General features: G+C 47.9%; 1 protein-coding gene across 1 annotated transcript in view; it reads right to left on the bottom strand.

Moving 5' to 3' along the window:
- VWF (von Willebrand factor) overlaps positions 1-18,065 on the bottom strand; it is a 193,873-nt gene that overhangs the window by 101,853 nt on the left and 73,955 nt on the right. Inside the window, exons 19-23 of the mRNA XM_087934258.1 lie at positions 14,824-14,927; positions 12,112-12,250; positions 5,067-5,204; positions 2,196-2,345; positions 468-608 (exon numbers count right to left, since the gene is read on the bottom strand). Of these exons, the coding sequence (XP_087790384.1) occupies positions 468-608; positions 2,196-2,345; positions 5,067-5,204; positions 12,112-12,250; positions 14,824-14,927 (672 nt within the window). The remainder of the gene's footprint in view (positions 1-467; positions 609-2,195; positions 2,346-5,066; positions 5,205-12,111; positions 12,251-14,823; positions 14,928-18,065) is intronic.

Here is an 18,065-nt window from a genome sequence, read left to right as displayed (position 1 = left end):
CTTTCCCCGAGTCATCATGCTCTCCTACTTTAACATTAGCCACGTTAGAGTTGGAAGATCTAGGACAGTGAGGGCTAACCTTTTCAGCACTGAGGGCCCAAAATGCTGGTGTGTGCATGCATCACCAAAATGCAATGCGCACGCATCCCCCCGCATGCACCCCGCCCCTCTGCATGTGCTGTCCAGTGTCCCCCCTATGCATGTGCTCCCACCTCCATGCATGGGAGGCCCAAACACAGCTGGCCAGTGGGAGGCGCACATGCATGCGCAGTGGAGCTGAGCTAGGACGATGGCTCGCGTGTCCAGAGTAAGGGCTCTGCATGCCACCTCTGGCCTGCATGCGATAGGTTCGCCATCACGAATCTAGGATAACCTTCTGGTTTCCCTACCCTGTTGTTAAAGCATTCTGAAACGTAGACAGATATCGCCACCCTCAAAGGCGCAACACCTTTCTTTTTTACAAATACCTTTCTGACGTCAGCACACTGGGAGTGAACTTTCCAAGAATTCCCAAAGTCACTCGGATCAACTTCGATCTGCTTCCGGCTGCTTCTCAGATCGTTGTTTGGGACGTCATCGAAATTCCCACACAGACCACAGACTTTATCCTTTCAAGGAACAAGCCAGAGAAATGTCATCTTCATTCTCCTTCAACAGGAAGACTATGAATTAAGACTATTCATTAATGAGTGGCAGTGTTCCAATATCTGAGGGACTGGCACAGAGAATAGTTGATCCACTATTCTCTAAAGCAGGGTTCGGCAACCCGCAGCTCTGGAACTGCATGGGGCTCTTTCAGCCCTCTGCTGCGGCTCCCTGTTGCCAGTCAGCTCCACAATTGATTGGGCTTTCGGTTAGGACAGGTAGAGGAAAAAGGGTGCCATTCTAGGAGGAGACTCTATGGTGGAGGAACTGGACTTCTGGTCGGCTCCACAATTGATAGAGCTTTCAGTTAGGACAGGTAGAGGAAAAAGGGTGCCATTCTAGGAGGAGACTCTTTGGTGGGGGAACCGGACTTCCGGTCAGCTCCAGGATTGAACAGGGGATTGAACAGTTAGGACCTTTGTGGCTCTGTGAGTGTTTAAGGTTGCTGTCCTCTGCTCTAAAGCACCTGAGGGCAGGAGAAGCAGCAATGGATGGAAACTAATCAAGGAGAGAAGCAACCTAGAATTAAGGAGAAATTTCCTGACAGTGAGAACAATTAATCAATGGAAGTTGTGGATGCTCCAACACTGGAAGTTTGTTAAAAGATGTTGGATAACCATCTGTCTGAAGTGGTGTAGGGTTTCCTGCCTGAGCATGGGGTTGGACTAGAAGACCTCCAAGATCCCTTCCAACTCTGTTGTTCTGTTCTGTTTTGTTCCAATGTACATAACTAAGTAAACAAGTGATTACTAATCTGGAATCTAAGTCATGGCATCTGAACTTATTTTCTTTTTCTTTTTCTGAAACGGTTTCTCTCCTTCTCCAAGTAGCTTCTTCAGTCTGAGGGTCCCCCTAACTAACTTGCTCAGGTTGAAGATGCTACTTGGAAAAGTAGCGAAACATTTTCATGGCAAAAAGAAAACAAGCCCAACTGCCATAACAACTTCCACTTCCAGACAACTCTGTCTACTTGTGTTGTGGTTAGCCAGCAGCAGTTGCGGACAGCTGAGGAGAGCAAGGACTCAGATGAGGGGCCAGGACCATTAGAGAGTAGACTGCTGCCTTCAGAGATTGTGGGGGATGGCAGTAGTGATGAGGAGGTTCCCGAGGAGCCTGTGCTAAGTGCGCATGCGCGCAGGATTGCTTGTAGGAAAGAGCAGCTGCAGCAGCATGGGTGACTCAGGAGTAAGGCTGCAAAGTAATGGCCCCTCCTTCAAGAAGATAAAAGCCAGCTGTGAAACAAATGTACTTTGCAGAAGGCAAAGACGTTTTGAAACTCCAGCCTCGTGGACATTCCAGTATCCTGAGTTTGTATTTGAAGATTCTTATTTTGCAAATTATTTCTTGTCTGTTATCTTTTGGCTTTCTCGCACAGTTTGGCAAGACTTGTGCTTATCACAGCTAATTATTTTGTAAAAGCATTACAAGGTTTCTATTCCTTTTGGATTGTGTTTACTTTGTTGAAAAGGGGCGTGGGTCAGAACAACTTGACTGAGAATCTTCATCAACTTACAAGCTAAATCCTAAGTAATAAATCAGAAGCAACTTACTTTGTAGTTTTCTTTCAAGGTGACAGTAACTCCCATGTTTTGATCCCAAGTCAGGGAGATTCTCCCTTGTCCTAGTATCAGAATATAGTAGCGGCCAGACTTCAAAATTTCCATGTTGCCTTCTTCTCTCGGAGGTGTGAGGACATTAACCTTCATGAGAGAAAAGAAAATAAAGAACTTTCAATAACGGGATTCCATGTCAGCTTCTAAATAATAATATTCCTATGCCTGTTTTAGCAGTTGCCATAAAAAAACAGGAGGAAAGAAATCTGGAAGAGCCGTGCAGCAGTTTGAAAGCAAAAGTACATTCCAACTCTTATGTTTAAAAGATTGTAACTAAAATACAAGAGTTTTTGCCCACAAATATATTTAATTGGAGAATGTGAATGATGACACCCAGCCCATGAATGTGCTCAGTTGGAGAATCTGATTTATGACATACCCAGGGAGGAGGGGGGAACCAGAGTCATGGGGGACTGTAAATGACTTATGCTAGAGTTGGCTTCATACAGGGCAGTGCCAGTATGTTGCCTCTAATAAATCCTTTGAAGTTTTTCGAAGTTTGTCTCGAGAATCATGATTTTTAATTAGAGCAATTGCTGGAATCCTGCCAAGGGTTTGCTTTCTACTTTAATGAAAAACAGAATATTCCACGGGCAAGAAACATTGGCTGATGTTAATTCCATTGTGAAGAAAAAGTTCAGGTATTCCTTGACTTACAACCACTTGCTTAGTGACTGTTTGAAGTTACAGCGGCATGAGAAGCATGACATGTGATTGTTTCTCCCACATTTGACATTGCAGTCTGCAGAATCCTCAGTTTCACATGATCAAAATTCGGATGCTCAGTGTCATGCCCTTGTTGGAGTCTGATTCTGAGAAGGGGATTGAGGAGCTGACAGGGAGTGGGAGTGTGGCTCCGGTGGCTGTGGAAGAAACGGGGGAAGGGCACAGTCTGACTGGGCTTTCAGAGGAAGACCCAGGGCCACCCCCTCCTCATCCTAGGGCATCCAGGGAGGAACGAAGAAGGGAGCAATGTGGCTTACAGGAGAGAAAAGGGCCTTGATCCCTTTCATTAGTTGCAGCTGGGAGAACGGGATATAAGAAGGACGTTTGCACACAGCTCCTTGCTGGAAGCAAAGTGTGCATTATTTTTGTTGAGGCTTATCTGGGTTTTGGCATCCTCCCAACTGTTTGTGCTTCATTATCTTTTGGGAGTCTACAATTTATTATCCTGGCCTGCCGTGTTAATTATTTCAGTGTGGTTTGTGTTGTTGTTTTTATTTCTAATTATCTTTACTTTGGGTTCAGACTGCATTTCTTCCCTTTGCAGACTGTTTTTGGAAGAGTTTGAACTCCAGCCAATGATAACTGGACATTGGGGGCCAAGTTGGAGGTATTAAAGGGACTTTACCTATTTTTGTGACTTTGTTGCTTTTGTGCCATGCCCCATGTCATCACTCTTGGCAACTGACTCATCTTGACGAGGAATATCAATGGGGAAGCTGGATTCACTCAACAACTGTGTCACTAACTGAATGACTGCGGCAATTTGCTTAACAACGGTGGCAAGAAAAAGTCGTAAAATGGGGGCAAAACTCACTTAATTAGTCGCACTTAATGGTCTCACTTAGCAACATAAATTTTGGGCTCAGTTGTGGTCATAAGTTGAGGACCACCTATACTCCCACTGTTTATCTTTTGAATAGTATTCCTGTGCTATTGTTATTGGTACATTATTTCTCATCCGAGCCATTATTTTAACTACTCCTGAAGTGGACTTCTTCTTTTGCACTTCAGCTTTGAATCTGCTCAGCAGAGTCCCGTGAAAATGGGGCAAAATTCTCTTTAATAAGTCCTTGCTTAGAAATGGAGCTTTTAGACTCCATTGGGGTTGTATGTCGAGGACTATCTGTTTACAAGCGCCATTTTGAATCAAGTGTTTCAAATGCCACAGCTCTCATCCCTCAGCAGGTTTGAGCAGAAAATTTGTGAAGACCCAACAGTGGGAAATATTTTGCTCCAAGGATTTGATCCGTTTTCAGTAGAAGTTCCCTCTTGGAGCCCTCTCAAAAGAAGCCTTCAAAATCCCCTCTTCAACACAAGAATCAGGGGTGGGCTTCAAAAATTTTTAGCAACCGGTTCTCTGCCCAGTTGTTGGATGGGTGTGGCCATGGCCTAGTCGGCCTACTGCATCATGGTGTGGGGAGGGCATTTTTGGCCTCTCAGGGCTCCAGAAGCTTTCCTCGAGTCTCCAAGATGGCGAAAATAGCCTACCTGGGCTCCGAAGGCCCTTTGGAGGCTGGAAACAGTCCCACTTTCGGCCTTCTGGAACTTTCAGGAAGCCCATTTTTCACCCTCCCTGGACTCCGGAGGCTCTCCTTGAGTCTTCAAGATGGTGAAAATAGCCTACCTGCGCTCTAGAGGCTCTTTGGAGGCTGGAAACAGGCCCACTTTTGGCCTTCTGTAACTTTCAGGAGACCCTTTTTTGCCCTCCCAGGGCTCCAGAGGCTTTCCTCAAGCCTCCAGGAGGGCAAAAACAGCCTCCCTGGGCTCTGGAGGCTCTCTGGAGGCTGGAAACAGGCCCATTTCCAGCCATCCAGAGCCTCTGGGAGGCCCATTTTTTGTTGTCTCCAGACTTCACGCAGGCCCTGTACTTACCTGGGATCCAAAATGGGCTGTGTAGAGACTCCTGGGAGGTGAAGGGCAGGGTGGGCAGGGCCAGCCAGGGGTGGGATTTGTTAGTTCACCGAACCGGCCATAAAACGGCCATAAAATTAGCTACGGGTTTGCCCAAACTGGGGGAGAACTGGTAGCAGCCCATCCCTGTACATGATCCCGTGGAAACAATGAAGGAGTGGGTGAACTTACTTCTTCACCCTGCAGCTCGATCTCTCCACCATCAAACAAAACGGTAATGCTACGAGTGCATGTCTCCCCGGTAAAGCCGCACCCTTCCTTGGCCACCAGTATCCGAAAAGACCCGGCCCCGTCATCTTCACAGTAGTCCTTGAAAAGAAAGAAGGAGCAACAGCAGACTTTGGAAAGAGGCCTTACGGGACTCCATCTTCAAAACGTTCCTCTCTCCGGAGGTTGCAATGAAAGTCCGAGGCACGGTTCCCAAACTGTGTTCCGGGGAACCAGAGGGTTTCCGCCCCAGAATCATAGGGATTCCACGAAAAGAAAATCACAACAATCAACTTTAGAATGTATTTTAAAATAAAACCGCGCAAGGCCAGCCATCCTGCATCGAAATAAAGGTGTTCGTGGTTATATTTTTTCAAACGTTTTCTTGTGATTTCCAAATTTACTATGTTATGCAAAATGCTCAGGCAATAGGAGTAGATGAAAGAAGTTGTGGGTTGAAAATAGCTAGTAAAAATCAGGGCCTGGCTGTCTGAATACATACATACATACATACATACATACATACATTCATACATACATACATACATACATACATACATTCATACATACATACATACATACATAGGATTCTGTGGGGGGAGGAAATGCCCATGGGGTTCCATGACTGAAAAAGTTTGGGAACCGCTGGTCTAAAAGGATAACAGAATAACAGAGTTGGAAGGGACCTTGGAGGTCTTCTAGTCCAACCCCCAGCTCAAAAAAGAGACCCTGTACCAATTCAGACAAATGGCTGTCCAATCTCTTCTTAAAAACCTCCAGGCAGCCCCAGAAATTTCCTGACAGTGAGAACAATTAAGCAGTGGAACAACTTGCCTCCAGAAGTTGTGGATGCTCCAACACTGGAGGTTTTTAGGAAGAGTTTGCACAACCATTTGTCCAAGATGGTATGAGGACTCTTACCTTGAGTGTCGTATATCTCATACGAACAAAGGACGCGAGTCAGTGACTTGGTTCAGCTCATTTATTAGGGTAAAACACAAGTGGGGAAAGTGGGGAAGAAGCGCGGCTTAAAGCACTTTCTGCCGAGTGCTGCGGCCAATCGGGTCGTTTTGAATTGCCGCGATCGGCTCAGCCAATCGCGGTCGATTCAAGCGACCAATCAGTGCCGCGCACTCAGCCAATCCGGTGGCCGTGTGCTTTAGCCAATCCGGGCTGCCGGTTTCAAGTATGCAAATGTCTGTACAGAACACCCCTCCCCTCTTGGTTTGGTCCTACGTGACGTAGTCCCGTAAGTAGGCGGGCTCCGTATTTTCCGACTGGACTTGCGCTGGTCAGTTGTCTCCTGGCTGTTGGCCGGTTCGGGTGGGACTCCTGTCGCTCTCCGCCTCGTTGATGGAACCGCCTGGAAGGGTGAGTCAGGCCTCTCGCCGCGGCTCCCTCCTGGTCTCCCGGGTTGGTCGAGCTGCTGGCTTCGCTGCTCCCGCTCGGCTTTTCCGGGCTGGTTGAGCTGGCTTGGCTGCTCCCGCTCTGGCTTCCGGGGCCGGTTGAGCTGGCTCGGCTGCTCCTTCCAGGTGAGGCTTGAGTGGGTCGCTCTCCGGTTCTTCAGGTGGTAGTACTGCTGGTTTCTTTTTGGGTGGGTTTGTTCTTTTTGTTCTTTGGGGCCTTCCCTCCCCTCTTGGTTGGTGTTTTGCGGTTCCTTTCAGTGTCTGGTGTTTGCGTGTCGGTTGTATTTCCCGCGGTGGTTCTTGATCTCAATTGGTCGATGTGGCGTTTCCACGCTCGTCCGTCGGTAGTTTGAAGGCGATGCGAGTGTGTGCCTGTTGCTTGGTGATCGTTGCCGGTATCCAGAGGGGTCCCGGTAAGGTTTTTGCGTAGACCCTGTCTCCCGGTGCGAATGTTCTGCGTTTGCTGGTGGAGTCAGGGGGTCTTTCCGAGTTGTATGTGGGGTGCAAGCGGTCGGCGGTGATGCAATTTCCTCCCCATTAGTAGCTCCGCTGGAGCTCTTGTTCGTCGTAGTGCTCGGGGTTATGTGCTGAATTAGTAGCATCCAGTTTATTTTGTCTTGTATGTCCCGGTTTCGATTTTTGGATGGTCTTTTTGTGAATTGGACCATTTTCTCCGTCCTTCCGTTCGCGCCGGAGTGCGCCGGTGCCGTTAATGCATGTCGGATCCCTCGTTCTGCCAAGAATTTCTCGAAGGGTGGTGCGGTGAACTGGGGCCGTTGTCTGACACGATGACATCGGAAGGCCGTGGGTTGCGAAGAGCTTGCTGAGTTCTCTGATGGCGGCGTCTGTGGTAGTTGTCTTCATGTTGCTTACCTCCAGCCAGTTGGAGTAAGCGTCTCGACGATTACCAGGAAGGTGTGTCCTCTGGTTGGTCCCTTGAAATCTCGTGGATCCGGGACCATGGCCCCCGAGGGTTTCCCATTCCAGGATCGGAGCAGCGGGGGGGTTGGTCTTGATTCCTGGCACTGTTTGCAGGAGGCCACCCAGGCTTCGATCTCCTTGTCCATCCCTGGCCACCAGGCGTGACTTCTGGCCAGGGCTTTTGTCCCAACGATGCGGGGTGCCCTTCGTGCAGCATGCTCAGGACTTCTTTTGCAATTTTTCTGGGACTATGACTCTGTCCCCCCACAGTAGACAGCCTTTCTGCGTTGATAGCTCAGTTTGTCGGTTCCGGTAAGCTTTGAACTCGTTGTCCACGTCCTTCTCTGGCCACCCTTTTCCCACCCATCTTAGGACCTGCCCAGGCGTTTGTCTTTATTGGTTGCTAGGGCAATGTCTGGCGGCAGTCACGGGTAGGTTGGGTAAGGTCTCGATGCTCAGGGTGGATGTGGTGGGTGCTGGGTCAGCGTCCAGGGTGGGCAATGGTGTGCGGTTGAGGGCATCCAGCGTGCGGAATTGACTTACCGGGCGGTGGATTAGCCGGTAATTGTAGGCGGCGAGAAATTCGGACCACCTTGTCATCCTTGGGGAGAGTATGATTGGGGTGGCCCGGTCTCCTGCCAGTATTCCCAGCAGCGGTTTGTGGTCCGTGATTATGGAGAAAGTCCTGCCGTAAAGGTATTCGTGGAATTTCTTTACGGCTGCGGCATTGCTAGAAACCTCTTTGTCCAATTGGCTGTAGTTTCTTTCGGGTTTTGAAAGGGTCCTTGAGAAGAAGCGATGGGTGCTTCTTTCCGGTCGGCGAGGTGTGGCTGAGGGCGGCCCCTACGCCCGAAGGGTGATGCGTCGCACGTTACCGTGATGGGAGTGTCTCGCTGTACTGGATGAGGACAGCGTCTGATGTGAAGGTCCTTGGTTTTGTTGAAAGCGTCCTCTTCTCGTCTCCCCCATGTCCAGGTGGCTGCCTTGTCGAGCAGCCTATGCAACAGTTCCGCCACGGTGCGCCTTTTGGGGCAGGAAAACATTGTGAAATTAATCAACCCCAGGAATGCTTGTAACTCAGTTTTGTTTCTGGGTTTCGGGCTTCTTTGACGGCTTTTATTTTGCCCTCAGTGGGGTGGATTCCGTGCTGGTCTAGTAGGTACCCCAGGAATTCGGCCCGTGCCGTGCGCAGTTGGCATTTCTCCCTCTTAACTTTTAGTCCTGCACTTTGGAATCTTTGCAGTACTTCCCTTAGCGGCCCTCCAATTGTTTCTGGTCGGCGCGGCTACCATACGTCGTCAAAATAGGGTACTACCCCTTTTATGCCCCGGAGGAGCCTCTCCATTAGGCTTTGAAATACTCCCGGGCTACACTGACTCCGAATTGGAGCCTCTTGCAGCGGAATGCCCCTCGGTGTGTGACTATAGTCTGCGCTTCTGCGGTTTCCTCGTCGACCGGCAGTTGCTGATAGGCTTGGGCCAGGTCGAGTTTGGCGAAAACCCTGCCCCCAGTGAGTGTAGAAGGTGTTGCACTACTGGGACGGGGTAGGCGCTTTGTTGTAGCGCACGGTTCAGGGTGGCCTTATAGTCCCCACAGATTCTCACCGACCTATCTGGCTTTATCGGGGTGACTATAGGGGTCTCCCATCGGGCATGGTCCGTTGGCTCGAGGACTCCTGTTCGATGAGCTTATTTAGTTGCTCATCGATTTTGGGGCGGAGGGCAAAGGCACTCGCCGGGGTTTGAGGCGGATAGGGGCAATGGTGGGGTCAAGGCTGAGCGATGTTGGGGGCCCCGGTACTTGCCCTGGGTTTCCGTCGAAGACCTCTTGGAACTCGCGCACGAGCTGCTCCTCCCAGTCCGCCTCGGCGGCGTGGTTGGTGCCGGTCACTTCTAGTCCCAACGCAGCGCGAACCATTGAAGTCCCAGGAGGCTGGGGCGGTCTTGTTCGATGATGGTTAGGGGTAGTATTTCGGTGCGCCCTTTAAATGTGACCTTGAAGTGCCGGTCCCTACCACGGGGATGCGATTCCCCTGGTAGTCTTTGAGGATGAGCTTCTGGCTCTCCAGCTCGTGCCGTTTCATGGAGGGTACTAGCCGCTTAATTTCCCGCCACGCGACCATGGATAGGTAAGATCCGGAGTCGACTTCCATTTTGCAGGGGCGGTCTTGATGGCGACCTCCACGTGGACCTTCCGGCCATCCCAGTTGGAGGAATGGCCAAGCGATGACCGTCTGGTGCGTTTCCTCGCACTGGCGGTTTTCGTTGAAACGGCGGCTCCTCGCTTCCGGCTCAACGGCTCTCGCTATCCCGGTCGCGGTTCCTTGGGGGGTGCTGTCGCGTCTGGTATTGTCGCACCTCCGTGGGCTGTCGTCTCGGTGGCGGGGCTGTGGTTCCGTTTGAAACGGCAGACCTTGGCGATGTGGCCCGCAGCCGCGCAATGCCGGCATATGGCATCAAAGAACCGGCATTCCGACCGCGGGTGTTAGCCGCCGCCAGCAGCGCATTGGAACTTTGATTTTCGGTTCCGTTGTTCGCGCCGGTCGCGTCCCGTCTGCAGTCGGTGGATGTCCTCCTCGTCATCTTCTGAGTCGGAGGGATTCGAGATCGCCGTGATGTGTGGAGCGGCTGCTCGATGGTGAATCCGGACTGGTTCTCGGGGTTGCGGTCGCTTCGGTCATGGTGGTTCGCTCTGCGGTGCCGGCTTGCCGCAATGGGCCGCTGATTTCCGGGTCGCTTCTGCTGCGGTGGCTTCGGCAAGGGCGTCGGCGAGGAGATGTCGCCCTTTGCCATGATCCAGCTCTGCAGGACGGGGTCCCGGAGGCCGAGGACGGCGCGGTCCCGCAGGGCTTCATCGAGATCGGTGAACCCGCACAGGCCCCGAGGTCTCTGAGGTCGGCCACAAAGTTGCTGGCGCTCTCCCCTTGCTTCTGATCGCGGCGGTAGGGTCGTGCCGGCGGATGAGGGTGGGCACGGCGGGTGCGTAGTGGCTCCTCAGCAGCGGTTCGAGATCAGCCCAGTCCATGGCCTTTACGTCGGCGGCTTGGCGAGGCTTTTGCCATTTTAAACACTGCGGGCCCGCGGTGTGTGAGGAAGAAGCGGCCCTTTTCCTCTGCCCGTTCGCGTCCTTGAGGTTGCTGCTCTCTAGGAACATGAGGAATCGGTCTATGTACGATTCCCAATCTTCCGTAGCTTGGTTGAAGGGAGCGGGTGGCACATTGCCGCTGGCCATGCTGCCGGTTGCGGTTCCGTGGGCCACGTGCGGTGTGGGACTTGTTTTAAAATCTCACCTTCGTCGCCAGTGTCGTATATCTCATACGAACAAAGGACACGAGTCAGTGACTTGGTTCAGCTCATTTATTAGGGTAAAACACAAGTGGGGAAAGTGGGGAAGAAGCGCGGCTTAAAAGCACTTTCTGCCGAGTGCTGCGCGACCAATCGGTCGTTTTGAATCGCCCGCGATCGGCTCAGCCAATCAAGGTCGATTCCAAGCGACCAATCAGTGCCGCGCACTCAGCCAATCCGGTGGCCGTGCGCTTTAGCCAATCCGGGCTGCGGTTCAGTATGCAAATGTCTGTACAGAACATTGAGCATGGGGTTAGACTAGAAGATCTCCAAGGTCCCTTCCAGCCCGATTCTATGATTCTATGATCCCTGTTGTGTGTTATATTATTTGTACTTGGATGGTTTTAACCTTTGTAAGCCCTTCAGAGTTTCGGAGAATGGGCAGCCTCAAAACCAAAATCTAATCCTTGGGGTTTCTTGGAGAAACCCTTGGGAGTCGAACCTTGATTTTCATGAATCTGCTTCCCTCCCTCTTCTCAGTGGCTGACAATGAACAGCACGAAGATCTGAGCTTCACTGAAGATCCCCAGCCATGTAACCTGATGTGAAACCTGCAGTGATGTCCATTACCTCTGACAACACTGCTAAAGCACTTCAAGAAGAGCAATATTTTCATTCTTCTCGGTGTAATTTTACTCTCGGTATGACCCCAAGCCACCTCTGCATTTCCCCTTAGAGCAAGGGTGTCAAACTCAATTTCATTGAGGGACACATCAGGATTGTGTTTGGCCGTGGGGGAGGGGCATGGCCAGCTCAACGTCACTCGTGTGGGGGACACCTGTGGTGGCCAAGTTCTAAGGCAGGATTTCCCTCAGGCCCTCCCTCACGCTCATTATAATCTCCTTCCTTTCTTCCTTCCTTCCTTCCTTCCTTCCTTCCTTCCTTCCTTCCCTTCCTTCCTTCTTTTTTCTTCCTTCTTTCTTTCTTCCTTCCTTCTTTCTTCTTCCTTCCCCTCTTCCCTTCTTTTTCCTCCCTTGCTCTCTTCCCATCTTCCCTTCTTTTTCTTTGTCTTTCCTCTTTCCTTTTCTCCATTCCTGCCCCTTCTTGCATGTTCAAATGCAAAAGGGAAAACATTTCTCCTTTTCTTTTGTTTTTAGTTTGTTTTGTGAGCCCTCTGCCAGTGAAAACAGAGCCCAGGCCCCGTTTTCAGCCACGATGGCCACCTGCAGACTTCTCCCAGTGAAAACAAAGCCCGCCCCCAAACTCTGTTTTCACTGGTAGAGGCACTGCGGGCTGGTCCTTTGCTGTTTCCAGATCTAAGCACCCCACAGGCTGGATTCGGCCCACAGGACTTGACTTTGACAGCCCTGCCTTAGAGCATCACATCCCGAGTCTTACCTGAACAAGCACATATTGACAATTCCCAGGAAACATGTATTTCAGTCCATCAAAGGTCAAGTAATGAGCGGCTCCAATCACCGAACATTTTCCATCACAGACATTTTCCGTACATTCCCATTTTCGAGCACGGCAGGTGCTGCAAAAGACCAGAAGCTGTTACTGTTTTGGAGCTCACCAAAACTCTGTTTTGTATTTTGATGTGTCATGCCCCCTGTTGGAATCTGATTCTGAGGGGGAGGTTGAGCAGCTGACAGGGAGTGGGAGTGTTGCTCTGGTGGTTATGGAAGAAACTGGAGAAAGGCACAGTCTGGCTGGGCATTCAGAGGAAGATCCAGGGCCACCCTTTCTTCATCCTAGGGCATGCAGGGGGAATGGAGAAGGGAGCAACATGAGTTATGGGGGAGAAAAGGGCCCTGATTCCCTTCATTAGCTGCAGCTGGGAAAACAGGATTTAAAAAGGGTGTTTGCGCACAGCACCTTGCTGGAAGCAAAGCATGAATTATTTTTGTTTGTCAAATCTTATCTAGGTTCTGGCATCCTCCCAACTGTGTATGTTTCATTATTTTTTGAAGTCTGCAATTCCTTATCCTGCCCTCTCTTGTTAATTGCTGCAGCGTGGTTTGTGTTGGTTTTTATTTATGATTTATATGTACTTTGGGTTCGGACTGAATTTCTTCCCTTTAAAACCTGTTCTTGGAGAGTTTTTTCTCCAGCTGATGATAACTGGACATTGGAGGCCAAATTGGAGGTATTAAAGGGACTTTACCTACTTTTGTGACTTTGTTGCTTTTGTGCCACGCTCTGGATCATCATAGATGTTTTGAATGAAAGTGATGTCTCTGCTTTTGAGAAAATGCAATGACCTGAAACTTCATAACTTCTGGTCTGGGTGGCATATATTTAATCCTTACTCAATGGACCCCATTTTTTCAGCTTCAGAAGTCAAATTTGTCCCCAAGGCTCAACTCTAGTTTTGCTGTGACTTGGCCATTCCAAAAAGCACCAAAGAAATGAACTTCTGGAAACAGTCAGTGTCGCATATATATATGCAAATTGGTAATAAAAGGGGAAAAACCTTTGAATGGAATAATTGCATGTAGAAAAAATTGCAAATGTGATAGATGTAAGAATATGCGTATAATTATTATAGAAATGGAATAAGAATATGGATAATATTGTTAAATAATATATGAGATTATTTAAAGAAAAAGGTAATAAGTAATAATATGATTTTAATTTGGATATAAAAGTTGGTATGTAATTATGGTCACGTTTGTATGGAAATGTAAAATCTGGAAACATGTTGTTCACCTAATGAGATGTTTTATAAAAGATAAAAAATATTTTAAAAAAGGTGTTCCTTGCCTACCTCATTCACTTTTCTGACAGCATTTCCCCCAAATCTCTAGCAGGGTTTTATTTTAATTTAGAGCTGTGGTGGTGCAGTGGTTACAATGCAGTATTGTAGGCAAACTCTGCTCACAGCCTGGAGTTCAATCCTAAACAGGCTCAAGGTTGACTCAGCCTTCCGTCCTTCGGACGTCAATAAAATGAGGGCCCAAAATTGTTGAGAGAAATAGGCTGACTCTGTAAATTGCTTAGAGAGAGCTGGAAAGGACTCTATGAAGTGGTATATAAGTCTAAGGGCTAGCGCTATTGCCATTCTGAGAAAAGACAGGAAGTTGTCCTTCCTTGGATTTCTCCAGATTCAGAACATCTACATCCAACCCCAAAACACTTGTGGATCTTCTCTACAATATCTCATGGAGCTTTGGAGGCAAAAAGTCCTCTACTCCCTTCCTCATGACACTGTAGAGGCAATTTATCATTTATAGCTTTTATGTACACTGAGAGCTTATGCACTGAAGACAAATTCCTTGTGTGTCCGATCAGACGGCCAATGAAGAATTTTACTCTACTCTACTCTACTCTACTCTACTCTACTCTACTCTACTCTACTCTACCCTACCCTACCCTACTCTATCCCTATCCCTATCCCTATCCCTATCCCTATCCCTATCCCTATCCCTATCCCTATCCCTATCCCTATCTCTATTTCTATTTCTATTCCCTGCATTTTGTAGGCAGGGAGTTAAGGAGAGTCAGACAAAACAGCTATCCACTGTCCAGGGCTCTCCCTGGTGGCGCAGTGGTGAAAATGCAGTATTGCAGGCAAACTCTGCCCACAGCCTGGAGTTCGATCCTGACAGGACTCAAAGTTGATTCAGCCTTCCATCCTTCCGAGGTCAGTAAAATGAGGACCCAGATTGTTGGGGGCAAGATGCAAATATTCTCTATTGTAAGCCACCCAGAGAGTGCTGAAAAGAGGTATCAGGAATTACTTAAGTCTAAGTCTAATGCTATTGCTACTACTACAGCATTGTAAGAGTCACTCTGCTTTTAAAAAAAACACAGGAGTCAGGACAAGTCCAGAGAGTGCACTTCTCTTTACTCGAACTGAAGGAGAACTAGTGAAAAACAAGGCAGGTTGATTCTCTGCTCAACAAGTGTAACTTTCGTTCCCTTTTTCTAAGGATGATGGAGGATAATACAATGTTTATCAATGCTTGCTATAAATAGCCTATGTTGCCTGTCCATTTCTTTACACTCGTTGCCTATGTCTCCTGAAAAAAAGATGAACATTTATTGGCCGTGCTTCAAAATGAAGATCCAAATGGGAGATCAACGTCAAAGAGATTAGTTTCTTACCATGTGTTGCAATCTTTTGTCACTGTTTGTCCTGGAGCATATTCCTGTCCGTTGTGAAAACAGGGACAATTCTCAGGGACCATGCATTTATTTCTATGTCGCACCTAGAACGGAAATAGATGGATATTTAACTTTTACAGCCAATAAAACTTATAAGCTAAAGGTAAAGGTTCCCCTCACACACATGCTAGTCGTTTCCGGCTCTAGGGGGCGGTGCTCACCTCCATTACAAAGTTGAAGAGCCAGCGCTGTCCAAAGACGTCTCTATGGTCATGTGGCCAGCTTGACTAAATGCCGAAGGTGCACAAAACACTGTTACCTTCCCACCAAAGGGGTCCCTATTTTTTACTTGCATTTTTTACATGCTTTCGAACTGCTAGGTTGGCAGAATCTGGGACAAGTAATGGGACCTCACTCCATTACGCAGCACTAGGGATTCAAACTGCCAACCATTTTCGGATCAACGAGCTCAGCGTCTTAGCCACTGAGCCACCACGGCCATATAAATTTATATTTATATGGCCGCACAAAAACTCATGGGAACAAGCATCATCTAGCAATAAACTGAGATCACAAATGATTCTTGTTCTAAGCATTTTTTTAACCTGACTGCTTTCAGTTTTGAAGACAAACAATTTGGAAGAGTTTTTAGAGAGGGCTCTAAAGCACTATGAAGTGATATATAAATCTAAGTGTTACTGCTCTTGTAGAAATAAAGTCCCACTCTTCTGGAGACAACAATCAAACAAACCACTTGATGGCCTCAACGTCACCCTGTGATCCACTGTCAGGACCACTGACAAAACCATATTTTCAAAGCCTTCTGAAAGAGCCTTAAGATGGGATCCACTCTTATCTACAATGAAATGATGTTCCATAGAAAGGGAGCCACCACAGACAAGGCCCTTCTTCTTGGTCCCACTAGATCAGTGATGGCGAACCTGTTTGTTGTGGTGTGCCGAAAGCATGCTGGCACCCAGAGTGCAATGTGCCCTGCCCCCCCTGAGCATGCACATGCGCACGTAACACCCCCACCCTACCCCCTTACCTGCACTGTGCATACATGCACCTCCCAGCTGATTTTCAGCCTGTTTGAGGCTGTTTTCACCTCCCGAGTCTCAAAGGAAACCTCTGCAGCCCCAGGAGGCCGAAAAACGGGCCTTCCAGAAATACCAGAAGTGCCTGTTTTCAGCCTCCAGAGGGCCTCTGGAGCCTGGGGGAAGCTGTTTTCACCTCCTGAGGCTCAAGGGAAACCTCTGGAGCCTTGGGAGGCTGAAAACAGGCCCATTTCAGCACTTCCAGTATTTCCGGACAGCCCATTTTTCGGCCTCCCGAGGCTGCAGAGGCTTCCCTAGAACAGGCCAAAAACAGCTGGGAGGTGCACGCATGTGCAATGAAGTAAGTTTGGCCAGGGTGCATGTGCCCATACAAACAGCTCTGCATGCTACCTGTAGCATGAGTGCCATAGGTTCGCCATCATGGCACTAAATGGATCTTCTTAGGTGAGGAGACCATAACATTCCCTGCATCCCAAAGGTGCTTTCCAAGGGGCAACTGAACTTTCTGGTTTTTCTTTGAAGACGTTTCTCTCCTCATCCAAGAAGTTTCTTCGGTTCTGAAGAAGCTTCTTGGATGAGAAGCAAAACGTCTTCAAAAGAAAAGACAAGGAAGTCCAGTTTCCTCCTGAAAAAAGGAACTTTGGGACAACCATGACCTGGATGACTGAGGATCTCCATAGATATTCCCTGCATCCTTGCCCTGATGGGTTGGGTAGATGTCTCACAAAGCTAAGCAACTCAGCCTGGTGACTTATATTCTTTCAAAAAAGTTATTATTGTGTCATTCTAATATGAAGAGTTGAGGACAACCGTTTCCCTCCTCAGCTATTCATCAAAGCTCCCCTTAATGACATGGCTATGCTGGCATGTGCACTAAAGCCACCATTGGCTTAATTTCTTGAATTAAGTGTGTGCAGTTTGCTGAATTCACATTTGTAAAAATGAAATGAAATTAAGAAATTAAATTAATCCAAAATAGCATGTTTCAATAATGAATTACATTTAAACCATTCGTCTGCTGAACGAATTGCAATTGGCCAGCTCGATGGAATAATAAATCATAAATATTAATAGACAACCATCAATAGCTAGAGCTGAAATTAAGGAGGCCAGACTATGGATGGACACCAAGTATGGAAAATAATCTGTAATTTCATACAAATGTCTTTGAAAATTACTGTTAAACCTGGAATAAAGCAAATATAAAACAATGGTCTTTTTAAATTAAATGTGTCATGATCTTAGTGGTTCTCCCTAAAAATAAATGAAGAATGTATTGTTTATCTTAACTAAAGTTATTTTTTTTCCAGAAGTGATATGCCATTGCCTTCCTCCTGGGTTAAGAGAAAAGGACAGGCCCAAGGTCACTCAGCTAGTTTCATGCTGTAGAAAGTTAGCACCCAGCCCTCTCCTGGAAGAATGAAATATTTTGAGAAATATTAAGAAGGCAGAATATTATATTTCCCTGGGTGAGAAATGGAGAAACATACTCTTGGAAAGCAGCCCTCACCTTCCTTAAGAGCCTATGTCAGCACTTAAGAGATAAAGAGATAGATAGCTCTATTCATAAACAAATACCCTCACCTAAGATCCAACAAAGGTAGGATTAGCCCTCAGCCATAATAAGAATTGCCCAAAGCCCCTTCATTGCATCATCTCAGTTGCACCATCCCCAGCAGTCCAAACTTCAACCAAACTTGGGAGTTCAGACAACCTATAGAGCCAGCTATGACCCCTACATAACCCCTGCAACAGCCAATAGAATACATGTTCTTGCACAGGAACAGAAAGTTCAAATGCAAAGCCCAAGAGAAGGTATAAAAGCCACCCACTCTTAACTCCATGTGGTCAGCTGCCCGGAACCATGTGCTTGATGGCTCTACTTCATCATTAAGCCATTTTTACAATCAGCCTCCATGTTTCCGGTGTCTTTCTCCCAGATTGGAACTGAACCAGATGGATATTCCTTCCAACAATGCCTAAAGTTGGACCAGAACTCCCAGTCTCCCAGTTTCTAGACTAGTGACTTAACTACAGTAAACCGGCTCTCCTTCTTCCAAACTTTTCCAAGTCTTAAAATCACGCCATTCCACAATGACTTGGCTAGGTGGCAGCATTTAGCTGATCTTGGAAGCTAAGTTATGCTAGTCTCAATTTATTTATTTATATTTATTTATTTATTTA

This window comes from Pseudonaja textilis, chromosome 5, assembly GCF_049901715.1.
Source record: "Pseudonaja textilis isolate UNSWEBS1 chromosome 5, rPseTex1.2, whole genome shotgun sequence".
In the NCBI taxonomy this organism is placed as follows: Eukaryota; Metazoa; Chordata; class Lepidosauria; order Squamata; family Elapidae; genus Pseudonaja; species Pseudonaja textilis.
This window is presented reverse-complemented; position numbering and strand designations above follow the sequence as displayed.